General features: G+C 35.9%; 1 protein-coding gene across 2 annotated transcripts in view; it reads right to left on the bottom strand.

The window, feature by feature from the left end:
- The window catches only part of PTGR2 (prostaglandin reductase 2), a 62038-nt gene that overhangs the window by 5676 nt on the left and 39995 nt on the right, over positions 1–16367 (bottom strand). Inside the window, exons 4-8 of one of the 2 annotated variants that reach the window (XM_072629166.1) lie at positions 10992–11183; positions 8551–8721; positions 7208–7417; positions 3732–3853; positions 2000–2087 (exon numbers count right to left, since the gene is read on the bottom strand). In XM_072629166.1, the coding sequence (XP_072485267.1) occupies positions 2000–2087; positions 3732–3853; positions 7208–7417; positions 8551–8721; positions 10992–11183 (783 nt within the window). The remainder of the gene's footprint in view (positions 1–1999; positions 2088–3731; positions 3854–7207; positions 7418–8550; positions 8722–10991; positions 11184–16367) is intronic. The other variant, XM_072629167.1, reaches the window with a different exon arrangement.

Here is a 16367-nt window from a genome sequence, read left to right on the forward strand (position 1 = left end):
AAAAATAAAAGGAGAATGGTTGTCCTGAAGGAAAAAAAAGAAGGCAATAGAGGGTATTCAAGACTTTATGTTAACATGGAATTATTGAAGGAACCTTGACTATAAAACAGCTGTAAATAAGCTGTGAGGGAACCCAAGTAATTTGAAGTAATAAAAGATGATAGAGTTCTCCTATTTCATTTTTCTTTGACTTTATTATCATTAACAATAAAACCCTAATAATAATAATAGGATAACAGGCAGTCAGTCAGAGACACAGCCTGTGTTCACGTCCTGCCCCTAACTGGCCAAATCACTTAACCTTTTAGTCTCTCCAGCAACCGAGACTATGAACTACAGACCACAAAACAATACTTTGCATCTCTGCGTAGGCAATCTCTCTCCTCAACTCTGCCTCTCAGAATCCTTAATTTCCTTCAAATCTTAGCTCAAGTGCCACCCCCTACATGATGCCTTTCCTGATCCTCCAAGATGCTGGTGCCTCCCCGACCAAATTACTTTTGTGTTTATTTGGTACACATTTGGATCAATTTATATGTTGTATGTATTGCCTCTACAGACAGATTGTACTTTTGGATGTCAAGAAAAATGTTTCATTTTTCTCTCTGTATCCCTAGTGTCTAACACATGGTAGCTATTTAGTAAATGGTTGCTATTAAGTTAATCATCCAGGTCAACAATCTTCAACCAATCCAAAAAGGTACTGGTCTCCTGAAGAGGCAGCATTCCAGAGAATATGGGAGAGGATGAAATGAAGTACACAAATAGAGAGGTAACAAGGATCTGCCTCTTATTCAGAGACTGAGTGAAAAGAAGAAATAATGAGGGATAAGTTAAGTTAGTTAGCCTTTATTAGGTGCCTACTATGTAACAGGTATTGTGCTAAATGATGGGGATAAAGAAAAGCAAAAGACAGTTCCTGCTCTCAAGAAGCTCAGTAGACAACGTGGAAGGGAAGTAAGTGCAATGGCTTCTAAGCATTAAGATAGTCTACAATTAAATAGTAATAGTCTAGATCAGAGTTGTCAAACATGTGGCCCACAACAATTCCAACACTTCCTCTGAAGTACATTACAATGTAATTGGGAAATATTTAACAAAATAAATAGAAATACAATACAACACAACATGGATATGTTAATTTCTGGTTTTCTAAGTGAAGATGTAGACTGCAGGGATCAGCTTCTATTTGATTTTGATACCACTGGTCTAAAATACTGGTTCTCAAACTTTTTGGTCTCAGAGCCCTATTACACTCTTAAAAATTGCAAAGGACTCCAAACAGTTTTTGTTTACATAAGATGTAGTTAACACTGTTTTCAAGTTAGAAATAAAATGGATATTTAAACTATTTATTCATTCAAAAATAACAACAATAAATCTATTGCATATTTACATGACCTTTTGGACGAAAAATAACTTTCCATAAAGGAAAAAACTCAGACTAACACAGCATTGATTTACATATTTTTGCAAATCTCTTTAATGTCTGCTTAACAGAAAACAGCTTGATTCTCTTATCTGCTTCTACATTCAATCTGGTGTGACACATTGTTTTGGTTAAAGTACATGAAGAAAATCCAGCCCCAAATGGATGTACAGTTTGGAAATAGAGGAGTGTTTTAAGAGTTCAATAATTTTTTAAGATTATTATCAAAATAATTTTGACCTCAAGGACCCTCTGAAAAGGTTTTAGTGATCCCTTAGAACTCCATGTACCACCCCTTGAGAATCCATGAGCTAGAGATTTTTATTCCAATCCTCTCTCAGTACCATGGAATTCCCTCAGAAACAAAGTAAAATAATCTTCCTATCAAAGTGATTTTTACTTAATTTAATGGTGGCAAGCAACTGGACACTTATTCTAGCTTTATAATCTGAACTAACTATATCCAGGATAACAAGCTGACTTTTCAAACAACACAGAAATTCAGACTTACTACATTTAAGGAACAAGATAGAAGGAAGAAATTTATAAGGACACAGGATCAAGTCCTACCTTTAATTTTCCTTCTTTAAACCACTGACTCAGTTGTAGAATTCCAGAATCAAATTTGTCCTTGTAATTCAACACCAGAAATCTTTCCCTATAGAAAAATAAAAGGGAGCAATCTAAAACAGGAGAAAGGCAAGATCAGATACTTTCCCAAGTCTCTGAAATCTTTTCATGTAACAAATATCACGGTTTAATCATATTGAGTTCAGCCAGATGTGGTTTAGACAAATGTTATGAAAATAAAAGGTATCAGGGAGTCAATGAGAAAAACATCATGAGTTAGCAACACCTATTTAGACTTCATTTGGTTTAAAATGTATATCACCATTAGAGAGATGCACATCAAAACAACTCTGAGGTACCACATCACACCTATCAGATTGGCTAACATGACAAAACAGGAAGATGATAAATGTTGGAGAAGATATGGGAGAGTTGGGACATTAATTCACTGTTGGTGGAGCTGTGAGCTAATCCAAACAATCTGGAGAAAAATTTGGAACTATGCCCAAAGGGCTACAAAAATGTGCATATCCTTTGATCCAGCAATACTGCTTCTAGGGCTGTATCCCAAAGAGATCATAAAAGTGGGAAAAGGTACAAAAATATTTATAGCAGCTTTTTTTGTAGTGGCCAAGAACTGGAAATCAGAAGGCCCATCAATTGAGGAATGGCTGAACAAGTTGTGGTATATGAATGCAATGGAATACTATTGTGCTATAGGAAATGACAAACAGGTGGACTTCAGAAAAACCTGGAAAGACTTATATGAACTGATGATAAGTGAAAGAAGCAGAACCAGGAGAACCCTATACACAGTAATAGCCACAGTGTGCAATGACTGTTTCTGATAGACTTAGCCCTTCACAGCAATGCAAGGACCTAAAATATTTCTAAAGGATGCTTGATGCAAAATGCCATCCACATCCAGAGAAAGAACTATAGAATCAGAATGCAGAATGAAGCAGACCCTTTTCTCTTTTGTTATATTTTGCTCTGGTTTTTCTCATGGTTTCTCCCATTCATTTTAATTCTTCTACGCAACATGACTAAGGTGAAAATGAGTTTAATAAGAATGTATGTGTAGAACCCCTCCCTATAAGATTGCATGCCATTGTGGGAAGAGAGGGAGAGAAAATTTAAAACATATGGAATTGATTGTTCAAAAGTGAAAACAAATAAATTAATAAAAAAATGCATATCATTACTCTGCTGAGTTTCAACTCCAAGGAACAAGATGACCCTCTCACGATAAACTCATTACATCTAATCTCATCACCGTGATACTAAATCAAGCCCTGACTGACATGACCTCCCTCAGCCTCCTCTCCCCTCTGATTGGAAAGCTGGCAGGTGAAGTATCAACAGCTTCCCAATGCCTTCCTTTACAGAGGGTAGAAACTAGTCTCTCCGCTCCTCTCTCCATTTTGCATCTTCTTTTCTATCTGGTCTCAACTCCAAGGAAAAAGATGCTCCCTGGTGTTCCCTGCCTTTCCTGTATCTTGTCTTTCCCATTAGATTGTAAGCTCCTTGAAAGCAGGAACTGTCTTTCTTTTTATTAATTGTATCCCCAGCACTTACCACAATGCATGGCACATAGTATGCACTTAATAAATATTTATTGAAATGGGATGGGGGAACAGCTCTGCACAAAAAAAGCTTATCTATGTGTGTATATAAACATACATACAGTATGTATATATATGTTTTTAATATGGTACTAAATAAAGAATACCTTGTGATGTTTCTTGTTTTCAGAATTGACTCCACCTCAGGCAGCAATGGAGGAGGATAAGGGACATCCTTGTTGTACTGAGAAATCTGGCCACACAGGATAACATGGCTGTTCTGATTCATCTATTCAGAGAAAATAGATTACTATCCCCTAAGAAATAGATTTTTCTCTATAATTATTACCTATAGAGCTGCTTTATGGAAAAAAGTATGAATGCTTTCATAGAATACGTGTCAATGAAAGTATCCTTGGCAGTCAAAAGAAAACAAAAATCCTGACTATTCTATTAACTTAGGGATTGTTTTTTGAAGGGAGACTATCCATGACGTATCTGTGAACATAAAGTGGTAGGCAATTGAATATAGAGAGGGGAGGTGAAACTTACTAACCAGAAAGAAAATGTAATATTAAATTCTATAACTCTGAGGAAACATAATCTCATCTTCAAATATGCACTTAATTTGAAATTATGCTAATCTAGTAAAGTGACATATAACAACAGATGATGAAACACTAAAACTCTTTAAAATATAAAATGTTCATCCACTTGGAGCCATTTCAGTTTACTTTCCTAGCTTCCCTACTGGAAATGTTGGGAGCAGTAAGTAGAAACTGGATGATGGTGACACAGGAAGAATCAAAGCCTAGCTATGACAATTCTGTTTCTTTCTGAGAAACCTTGAGCACATCCCAACATCTGCCATCGTTTAGTTGCACCTAACCCATGTATGTCTTTCTTTCTGTATGGCATGATTAAATTTAATTCTGTTTTCTTCCTAATATATTCTCTACATTCTTTATAACAAGCATGAAAGATTATAAAAGCTTATTGCTTATGATGAAACAACTTTAATTCATTAACTTAGAAGAATTAATGTGAAAAGGATTTGATTATCTCATTTGAGAGAATGTCTTCTTTGAGGGCAAGGACTATTCATTTTTGTCATTGTAACCCCAGCTCTGCATGATAACTGGAACACAGTAGGTACTTAATAAATGCTTGGTAATTAGCAAAAAGCTAAATGTTAAAAACAATCTACAAAACATCTGGCTCTATCCCTTCTATTCTGTTCTCTGAAATTCTTGTTCTACATAATTAAGAACTTTCTTTGATTCTTAGGTCTTTCTCTCATGCTACTTTCATCTTCTGGCAGTCATTGAGACCTGACATTCAGTGATACTTCATCATTTTCATTCTTTCTAAGATGGGTTGTCACTTATCTCACACTCCCCAATTCACTAGTCCCAGGAGGAGAGATGGAATACTTTGTGGTCCCCATTCATGCTTGCAGACTCTCCCTCTACCATCACTCAGCAAAATGTCCTCATTTAAGAGTCACTATCCATATTTCCTATTCAGATTCAGGTGTCTATTATTGAGCATCATACCCTTGATCTTGCCATCACCCCCCACTTCCATGACATTTCTCTATTTTATTCTAATCTCTTATAGTTGTATGTCTTTATGTTGTCAGGACCCCACCTCTAAGACTACTTCTCTTTTTTCTGCCTTCTTTTAGGAGACACCTTGTTTCCCTGAGTTAAGGCCCAGCAAACAAGAAGTGTCCTGAGCTTTGCATTCACCCTCTGGATGAACTCTGCTGCAGCTAAATCACAGAATTGGCTTAAACCAGTTCCAGGTGGTCCCTGAGCTCAGACAGCACCCAAAGGAACCACGTTCTGGTCATGACACCCGGCCACGAATACACTTTTTGTCACTATGTAAACTCACCTCACTGTCACTGTGGCACCTCACTAGTGTGTTCATACCTCGCTGCTTCATTCTTTGTCTAGCCACAACTATATGTAAGAAGGCTTAGCCTTGCTGCCTTGGTCTTAGAGGAGACCTAGCATACCTGTCTAGTTTCTCCCCATCCAGTGGAATAAAAAAGGCTTTTTTGTCTGTAAACTCTGTGAGCTCTTTGATTTTATCTTGTTTTTCAGACTTGATTGTTGGTATAAAGCTTCTGCTATAACCTCTGTGGCTGGCAGGTCAGAGTTGACAATTGGTGTACAACTTCTGTGAGCTCTTTGGTATTTTCAGACTTCAACAGGTGGTGTATAACCTCTGTGGCTCTTTGGTCATTTTTTTTTCAGAGTCTGATAATGCCTTATTGTTTTCAAACCTATTTTTCATATTCATCATGACCTCCAAGTTCCTCTAATCTCCAGTACTATCCCAGGCCATTAGCCTTGCTCTAATTACACTTTCCTCCCTCTTACCCATCCCATATATCTAGTCAGTTGCAGATCTTGTCATTTCTCCTTCTTTGGAATTTCTTTCATTCACATTGCCACCACCCTAGCTCAGGCCATCAACACCTCTTGCCTGGACTATTTTAGCAGCTTCCCTTCCTCAAGTGTCTCTCCTCTCCACTCCAACCTCCACAAAGCTGCCAAAGTGATTTTCCTAAAGCGCCTGTCTGACATCACTCCTAAATGTAATAAACTTCAGGGGCTCCCTGTTACCTCTAAGATCAAATAAAAACTCCTCTTTTTTCACTTACTGACCTTCACAGATGGGCCCCTTCCTGCCTTTCCAGTCTTCTTACATGTAACTCTCCTCTACATACTCAAAGGTTCAGCCATACTGGCCTACCTGTGGTTCTCACTCACAACGCTCCATCTCCCATTTCCCTGCCTTTGCACTGTTGTTGTTCAGTCATTTTCAGTCTTGTCCAACTCTTTGTGATTCCATTTGGGATTTTCCTGGTAAAAATGGCTTGCCATTTCCTTCTCCAGATCACTTTACAGATGAGGACCTTTTAAAATTTTACATTTTACAGATGAAGTAAACAGAGTAAATGACTTGTTCAGGGTCACATAGCTACTAAGTGTCTGAGGTCTAATTTGAACTCAGGAAGATTAAGAGTGTTTCTGGCTCCAGGCCTGGTGCCCTAACCATTGTACCACTTGGCTGCCTTTGCATTTGCTGCCCCCATATGCCTAAAATTCCTTCTCTTCTCACTATTATCTCTTGGAATTACCATGTTCCTTCAAAACTCCGCTCAAGGACCAGATTCACTATCTTGATTCCAGGGGCTACCAATGCCTTCTTTCTCCCAAGACTACCTTATGTTTATTTTTTACAAATTTATGAATGTATACAATGTCTCCTGTACGAGGGAAACATCTGCTTTGCCTTTGTCTTTGTATCCTCAGTTCCTGATACTTAGTAGGTGCTACACAAATTAGATAGTAAGCATGATTACGCTTCAGAATACAATAAGAAACTATCAGATAGTTGTTCTATCAGAGCAAAAATAGAGCTTGGCATAATTTTTGGTTTTTTGGCTAATGGCTCTGAGTAATAATGTAGGGGTGTGTATGCATGGGTTTGTGTGTGGATATGTATGTGTGTATGTATATATATATACATATATTTATATATATGTATACATACATATATACACACACAAAATAACAGAAATAAAAATCATTCATTATTCAAATTATATCAAGAAGTCATCAGTCACCTGGCGTATAACAGTATCACTGATGTCACCACCAACATTGTCAAAGTACACATCCACTCCAGATGGGCAAAGCTCATGGAGTTGTTCTGCCACATTCCCCTTCTTATAATTAATTGCACCATCAAAGCCCATTTCTGAGACTAAGATGGCACACTTCTCCTCTGTTCCACAAATTCCCACCACTCTGGAACAGCCTTCCAAATGACCAATCTATAAGAATAAAAGTCTCAAAATTAAATGGTTTTATATTTTTATAACAGTACCTAGATAGTTGGAAAAGATGTAAACCACTACAAATACCTGCTGGCATTTGCTACAGTTCAGGTCAGGTCAGAATTTTTAAACTTTTTGCCAAATGCTACTGAAAGGCTTAAAGAGCAAAGCCAGCATACAATGTGATGTTTAAAACAAATCATAAAGACAGAAGTAGAACACAGAGTGACTTTGAGTTTATAAGTAGACATCTTAGATATGATTTTATAAAAGGAATCATCCGATCATTAACACATCACAATGCTACATGAGAACCTAAATTTCTGAGCTTGAGAGATGCCAAAAGTATTCAGAAAAATTGTACTTCTGTAAGTTCTCATTATGAAGATATGTTTATTACATTCATCTGTGTAAAATACCCATCTGTAAAAGCATGCTTTAAAGCCTATTCATTGGTTCTGAAAAAACACATCATCAGGTAAAACAACCAGGGAGTGTATAGTTCCATAGAAGTAATGCTTCAGAACACAGCAAAAGTTCAACTGATATTGAAAAGTTACAGCCAATGGGGAATAAACATGAGCTCAAAATGCTACCAGCTATTTGATTTGTACCAAATTATGGTGTCACAACTTCACAATGTTGTAGTGTTGTTTGGTTATAATGTATTAAGATGTAATAGTAAAATGACATTATTTAGAGTGATATTAAATGAGTATCTCTATACTAAGTTCTATATTTTTGTTTCCAATGATTTATCTTTTATTTGGAATTTTAAAAATCAGATAAGTTATTTAACAGATTTAGTCATTAGAATAAGAAATTTCAGAGAGGTGTTTTTTTCTGATTATTTCCATCATAGCATTCAGTCATTTACATGTAATTCTGTTTTTTGTAAGTTTCTTATAAATGGAGAACTAGACCCCAAATAAATCCTCAAACCACAGCATGTTTATTTTTAATAATACTAGTAACATATTTGACTACTTATACATAACACTTCTACCAGAAATATTTGGGCAAAACATTACATGTACTTTTTAATCTTACACTTCTGCCTGTCTAATTTTATATTGAGACTTCAGTTATAGATTTTTTTTTTAAATCAAGTAATCATAAGAAAAATTTACCTGGCCAGCCACTGATCCACAAGCACCTGCAGCTCCACTGACAACCATTGTCTGGTTGGAACCAACAGTTATGTGACCTTTTTCTCTAATTCCCATTAAGGAAGTCAATCCTGGCATACCAACAGCGCCAAGAAAGTAAGAAAGGTGTCCATCTACTAATTGTGGGTCTACCTAAAATAAAATATGCACATATTTTATATCACACTATGGATCTCTATTAAAGTTTAAATGGGAATCATTGGTGGAAAATAATATTAATTTCCATAAGGTAAAGTGTCTGTATGATAAGGAAACTAAAATATTAAAGCTAGACTGAAAAAAGTATGGCAAAGCAAATAGAGTTGGAAGACCTCGTTCTGCCTGTCACATTTGGCTGTGTGACTGTGGGAAAGTCACTGAACCTCTCAATGACCACAAATAGCTCTCATACTCAGCTGCTGAACAGCTGCCAACCTGCATTGGTAGAAGGAGTTTTCCTCAGTAGAATACTATGACAAACCATCATACAAAAATGGCAACATTAGAATATGGAATCTATCATCAAAGCCTCAAGCCAAAGCTCAACTTCCAAAATATCAAATGATGTGACTGTGGGAAAACAGGGCCACTGACATGCTATTGATAGAGCAAATGATACAGCCATTTTGTAAAGCAATTGGGAACAATACCCAAAGAGTTATTAAACTGTACATTCCCTTTAACCTCACTATACCATTATTAGTCTTACAAACAAATCAAAGTAAAAGGAAAAGGTCCTACATGTATAAAAATATTTAAAGTAGCACTTTTTTAGTGGCAAAGAAATGGAATCTGAAGGGGTGCCCATCATTTGAATGGCTGAACTAATTATGGCATATGAATATAATGGAATACTACTGTATTATAAGAAATAATGAAAGAAATAATTTCAGAGAAATATAGAACTACTTGAACTTATGCACAATGAAGTGAGCAGAACCAGGAGAATAATTTAATCTATAACAATATTGGGGGAAAAAACTACTTTGGAGGACTTGAGAAACCTATTCAGTGCAATGAACAATCATAATTCCAGAGGACCAACGATGAAAAATGCTACCCATCCTCTGACAGAAAGGTGATACACTCAGAATGTAGAGTAAGAGACATTGAGTCACAGTGAAACACAGAGGGTCCATATGGAAATTTGTTTGGCTTGACTATGAATATCTGTTACAGAGGTTTTGTTCCTATTTTTTAGTGGGGATGAGAGGAAGTGGCAAGGAATGGAAAAGAATGCCTGATAATTGAAAAAAATTAAAAGTTTAATCTCCAAGTAATATTGCAAACTATGATCATTCTTTCATCAATCAAAAAAATACCATGAGAGGCCATGACCTCTGTTTTAGCTGCTCTAGGTTTTTTTGTTGATCTGCTTTTCTACACAGCTCTTCCACTACTTAGCTAAGTGATCTTGGGAAAGTAACTCAATCTTCCTCTGTTTCAGTTTCCTGATTTGTAAAATGAGGGCATGGAATTGGATAACCTTCAAGGTTCCTTCCAAGAGAGATCTGATTTGTAGATCTATCCCCATAATGAAATAATAACTTCTCACAATTGTGTAACACTTTAAGGTTTAGATGGTAGTTTCCTTACAACCATTTAAGACAGGCAATGCAAAAATTATTAGAGGCTGTCATCAGGGCCATCATTAGGCAAAACTGTGAAGTATAATTTCAGGATCTCTTCATTCCTCTTTCTATACCCTCCTGCCCCTTAAACACCTTTCCTTCCTACAAACATTCATTATGCCCATGGTGCCTTCCAGCTGCTTAGTTCTCAGCTGCAATATTCCTTCAGTCAGTAGCAGCCCAAGTTCTTGACCCTTTTCCCCTATGTTCTCCTTTCAAAACTTAACTGTCTTCTAAACCAGTCCTTTAAAAATCTCTGTCTGTTAGAAAAAATTCTAGTTGAGATATCCCACCCCAATGCTTGTAGGCTAGTAGTAATAACACACATGTGCATTTTAATAGTTACTTTTAACTAATGATTAAAGTTTCAAATCCTGAAGCAGGGCAATCACTGAGGGGGAAGTTAGGAGGAGGTAAGAATTGAAATCATACCACCATAAAGCCCCTACCTATTACTATGAAGTGACAAAGGTCCCTTGACTTCAGTTTTAAGCATAATTGTTTCACCTGTGATTTAGACAGTAAATGAAAGTCATTAACAATACTTTCAGTAAAACACAGTTAATTCCTATACAACTTATTCTTTATATAAATTTTCAGGCAACACAAATAATTGGGAAGACCAAATAATCACTCAACTGTTGCTATAGATTGTGCTATATTTAATGACTTAGTAGGCAGAAGAAACTGGATGATTTCGTTATGTTCTTGATATCAAGCAGAATGAAATGCCAAGGAAAAAATCAATTGAAAATTATGGAAAATACAAATGCACTGTTTATTAGAGATTACCTTTTCAAGAGTATTTCCCTCTAAAATAGCCTTAGTCTGCCAGGGCCAAGAAAAAGAAGTCACAAAATCGCCTTTAGTCAAATTTGCATGTTGGCTCTCTTCTATAACTCCAACACCTCCACCATCAATCACTTCAGACAGCTGCCAAGGTTTTACATAGTCAACACCAGTATCCTCATTCATCCTACAACGCTGAAAAAGAAAAACACGGATTAGGAGACTTCTGAAAATATTTCTCTATATGTATCTATCTAGAAACCATTCAAAAGGGACATATTGAATGGTGTTCAGAAAAAATAAAATGGTGTTACGTACAAAGCATTGGTCTGTTGTAAAAAAAACCAAAAATGTTATCTCCTTTCCTTTCTCTCCTCTCAGTTATTGGCTATTTAAAGAATATCTCTCTTAAACACATTCTACAAATACCTGTCTAAAGGATACAGAGGATTTTAATATCCTTGTCATAATCATAAGGAAACCATGAAGTATTATTGTCTCACAAATTCTTTCAATCCACAAACCTGCAAAATAATTTTATTTTTCTCATAGTTGCCCTACTTCCCAAAGTCCTGTTACTCAACCTTTTACCTCTAAGAGGAATTGTTTTCAATTTAGAACCCATTGCTAGTGCCACAGTTAGAAAGGGCTATGTTGAAGTGGACTATATGTCATTCTTATTAAAGGGAAAGTCCTCAATATTAACAGTGAAAACCATAACGAAAGGGTTGCTTCAAGAGTCCCCAGAAGGGGGCACAATTGGTTCGTCATTACTCTACCAAGAAAATGAACAATTACTAAAGTTAAATACTAATAGGGAATACAATGTTCTGAACTATTTTTTAAATTTGTGATTAAAAAAAAAAAACTAAAGGATTCAGGCACCCAAAGCTCCTAGCTTCCAGGCTTCTTTCTTGCTTTTCTGAAATATGACAAGCTGGAATACATAAATATGAAAGATTTGGTTCCTCTCAAAGAGTCAGGAGAAAAAATGTCATTGACAATGGCTCAAAGCCACATGATTTATTCCATCAGGCAGTTGCACAGAAATCAATAAAGATCTCCCATTTTAGCAACATTACAAAATAAGTCTTATGAAACATACCTAAATAGGAATTACTTAAATTGTTTGTTGATCATAGTGTTTTTTATCACAATGACCTCTGAGGAATAATTTTCATAAGATCATACAAGTTATGAAGAGTCTAACCAATGCAGACACATAAAAACTTTAAGTATGAGAATACTAGAGACCACCTGGACAGAAAGAAGAGACAGATGTGGAGCCTGGGAAATATTACAAGCCTGGCATAGAGGCATGCTATATTGATGATGGGGGACTTCAATTACCAAGCAGAGAAGCTAAGAATAACTTTCTGACAATGCCAACTTCATCCTTCAAAAGATGGAGGAACTAACAAGGAGAATTTCTACTCTGAATCTAACTCTCACTAACAGGGAAAAACTCGTTGCTGAGGGAGAAATGATGAGACGCCAGGTAGAAGGGACCACTTCCTATGACAGTCTGTGATAGAGGAGAAGAAATCTGGACCGTACGTATTATGTACCCTAAATTGGAAAGTCAGAGTTTAAAGAGTTCAGGGAAAAGAAAGATAAGATCCCATGGAATAAAGGCTTAGGAGGATGTCAGCCCAGGAGGACAGGTTAGCTATTTAAGAATAAAATTCTCATAGTTCAAAGAGAAATGATGCTAAAACGGTATTTCTCTGAAAAAATTCATTTCAATTCAATAATAATTTATTAAGCACCTACTAGGTACCAGGCACTGTGCTAAAGCACAAAGTCATATAAAAAGAAGGCAAAAGACAGTACCTGTCCACAAGGACCTTACAATGAAAAGATCATTTTGTATGCACTGGAATTTACCAACAAACTTGGGTTTTGAAAATAAATGTTAAGTAGATGGAAACAAAAGCAGCTAACAGAGGGTGATGGCATAGTCTTGTAAAAACCATGTTAGACCCCCCAAAAGCCCCACAAAAAAAGAAGAGACAGAAAGAGAAGTTGCACTTAAAATAACTATAGATGGTACAAAACAACTTGTAAGTGTGCCCATCACAGGAATAATAGGAATACATTTACAAAATACTTCACACAAATCAAGACATCTAAAAAAATCAGAGAAATATTAATTGCTCATGAGTCACCTCAATTTAATAAAAATTATAATACTACCTAAATTAACTTACTTATTCAGTGCTATAACAGTCAAATTATTAAAGAATTACTTTATATTGCTAGAAAAATTATAACAAAATTCATCTAGAGGAACAAAAGGTTAAGGATATCAAGGGAATCAAAGGAAAAAAATGTAAGGAAGTAAAGACTAATAGTATCAGATCTCAAACTATACTACAAGGCCATAATTATCAAAACTATTTGGTACTTGGTAAGAAATAGAGAAGCTGATCAGTGGAACAGATTAAGTGCACAACATAGAGAAACAAAGGAGCAGAATAAACTAGTGCTTGATATATCCAAAGTTGCCAGCTACTAGAGCAGGAGCACAATATCTGACAAAAACAACTGGGAAGACATAAATGGTGATATCATAAGCAAAGTAGTGGCACATGGAAAACACTACCTTTCAGATCTATGAAGTGGGGAAGAATTCATAGCCAATAAGAGACAGTATAGAAGTAAAACGTATAGTTTTGATGATGACAAAATTTTTACACAAACAAAAGCAATGCAGATAAAATTATAAGAAAAACAAGGAACTAGGAAAGAAATCTTTGCAGCAAATTTCTCTGATAAAGGTCTCATTTCTAAAATACATACGGAACTGAGTGAAATTTGTGAGAATGAGTCATTTCCCAAATGATAGTCAAAGGATATGAATAGGCAACTTTTGCAGGAAGAAACCAAAGCTATCAATACCCTTATGAAAAAATACTCTCAAACACTAATAACAATTCTAGAGAACAATTTGGAACTATGCCCCAAAAGCTATTAAACTGTACATACCCTTTGACCCCGTGATCCTGCTACTACTAGGTCTATACTCCAAAGAGATAAAAGGAAAAGGACACATATATACAAAACTATTTATAGCAGTTATTTTTTGTGGTGGCAAAGAATAGGAAACCAAGGGCCTGCTCACCAGTTGGAGAATGACTGAAAAAGTTACAGTATATGAATATGATGCAATATTGTTGTGTTGTAAGAGATGATGAAGGGGATGGTTTCAGCAAAACAGTAACAGTAATATTGTAAAGATAATAAAGTGTGAAAAGTTTAGTAACTCTGATCAACATAATGATCAATTACAATTCCAAAAGACTCATAATGGAATATGATATCAAATTCCTTTTTTTCTTTTTTTAAAATTCTGTTTTCAACATTCACTTCCACAAAATTTTGAATTTCAGATTTTCTCCCCATCTCTCCCTTCCCCCTCCCCAGGATAGCATGTATTCTGATTAACCTTTCCTCCAATCTGCACTCCTATCTATGACTCCCCACATACCCCTTATCCCCTTCTCTTCTATTTTCCTGTAGTGCAGGATAGATTTGTATACCCTATTGCCTATATATCTTATTATCTAGTTGCATGTAAAAATAATTTTTAACATTCATTTTTAAAGCTCTGAGTTCCACATTCTTTCCTTTCCTCCCTCCCCACCCACACTCATTGAGCAGGCAACCAATTTGATATAGTTTATACATGTGTAGTCATGCCAAACACTTCCATAACAGTCATGTTATAAGAGACTAACTATATTTCCCTCTATCCTGTCCCACTCTCCATGTATTCTATTGTCTTCTTTGACCTGTCCCACCATTAAAGTGCATGCTTCCAACTATCCCTTCCCCCAATATGCCATGCCTTCTTTTATCCCCCTCTCTTATGCCCTTCCCCCCTGCTTTCCTGTAGGGTAAGATAAACTTCCATATCCAATTTAGTGTATATGTTATTCCCTCCTGAAGCCAAATCCAATAAAAGGAAGGCTCACTTATTTCCTCTCACTTTCCCCTTCTTCCCCTCCATTGTACAAACTCTTTCTTGCCTCTTTTATGTGATATGATTTACTACACTGTACCTCTCCCTTTCTCTTTCTCCTACTACATTCTTCTGAATATTAAATATTCTATTTTTAGATATCATCCCTTCATATGCAGCTCACCCTGTGCTCTCTCTCTCTCTCTCTCTCTCTCTTTCTCTCTCTCTCTCTCCATACACACACATACACACACACACACACACACATATACACAGTTATATATTCTCTCCAACTATTCTAATACTATGAAAGGTCTTATGAATTAAAAATACCATCTTGCCATGTACGAATGTAAACAGTTCAACTTTAATAAATCCCTTATGGTTTTTCTTTCCTGTTTACCTTTTCATGATTCTCTTGGGCCTTCTATTTGAAAGTCAAATTTTCTATTCAGTTCTGGCTTTTTCAACAAAAATGCTTGGAAGTCCTTTATTTCATTAAAGTTCCATTTTTCCCTGTGAAGTACCATACTCAGTTTTGCTGGGTAGATGATTCATGGTTTTAATCTTATCTCCTTTGACCTCTGGAATATCATATTCTAATCTCTATGATCCCTTAGAGTAGGAGCAGGTAAATCCTATATTATCCTGAATATATTTCCACAATATTTGAATTCTTTCTTTCTGGTTGCTTATAACACTTTCTCCTTGACCTGGGAACTCTGGAATTTGGCTACAATATTCCTAGGAGTTTTTGTTTTGGGATCTCTTTCAGGAAGTGATCAATGGATTCTTTCCATTTTTTTTTTTACCTTCTAGAATATCAGAGAAGTTTTCCTTAATCATTTTGAAAGATGATGTCTAGGCTTTTTTTTTTTTTTTTATCACAGCTTTCAGGTAGTCCAAGAATTTTTTAATTATCTCTCCTGGATCCATTTTCCAGGTCAGTTGTTTTTCCAATGAGATATTTCACATTGTCTTCTATTTTTTCATTCTTTTGGTTTTGTTTTATGATTTCTTGATTTCTCATTAAGCCATTAGCTTCCATTTGCTCCATTCTAATTTTTAAGGAATTAGTTTCTTCAGTGAGCTTTTGGATCTCTTTTGCCATTTGGTCCCCTCTGCTTTTTAAGACATTCTTCCCCTGATTGCCTCTCTAGACTTCTTTTGACATGTGTGCTTGTCTAATTTTAAAGGTGTTATTTTCTTCAGCATTTTTTGGCTTTCCTTCAGCAAGCTATTGACTCATTTTTCATGATTTTCTTGCATCACTCTATTTCTCTTCCCAATTTTTCCTCTACTTCTCTTACTTGATTTTCAAAATCCTTTTTGAGTTCTTTCATGACCTGAGACCAATTCATATTTTTTGGAGGCTTTGGATGCAGGAGATGTGGCTTTGTTGTCTTGTTCTGATT

This window comes from Notamacropus eugenii, chromosome 1 (assembly GCF_028372415.1).
Source record: "Notamacropus eugenii isolate mMacEug1 chromosome 1, mMacEug1.pri_v2, whole genome shotgun sequence".
In the NCBI taxonomy this organism is placed as follows: Eukaryota; Metazoa; Chordata; class Mammalia; order Diprotodontia; family Macropodidae; genus Notamacropus; species Notamacropus eugenii.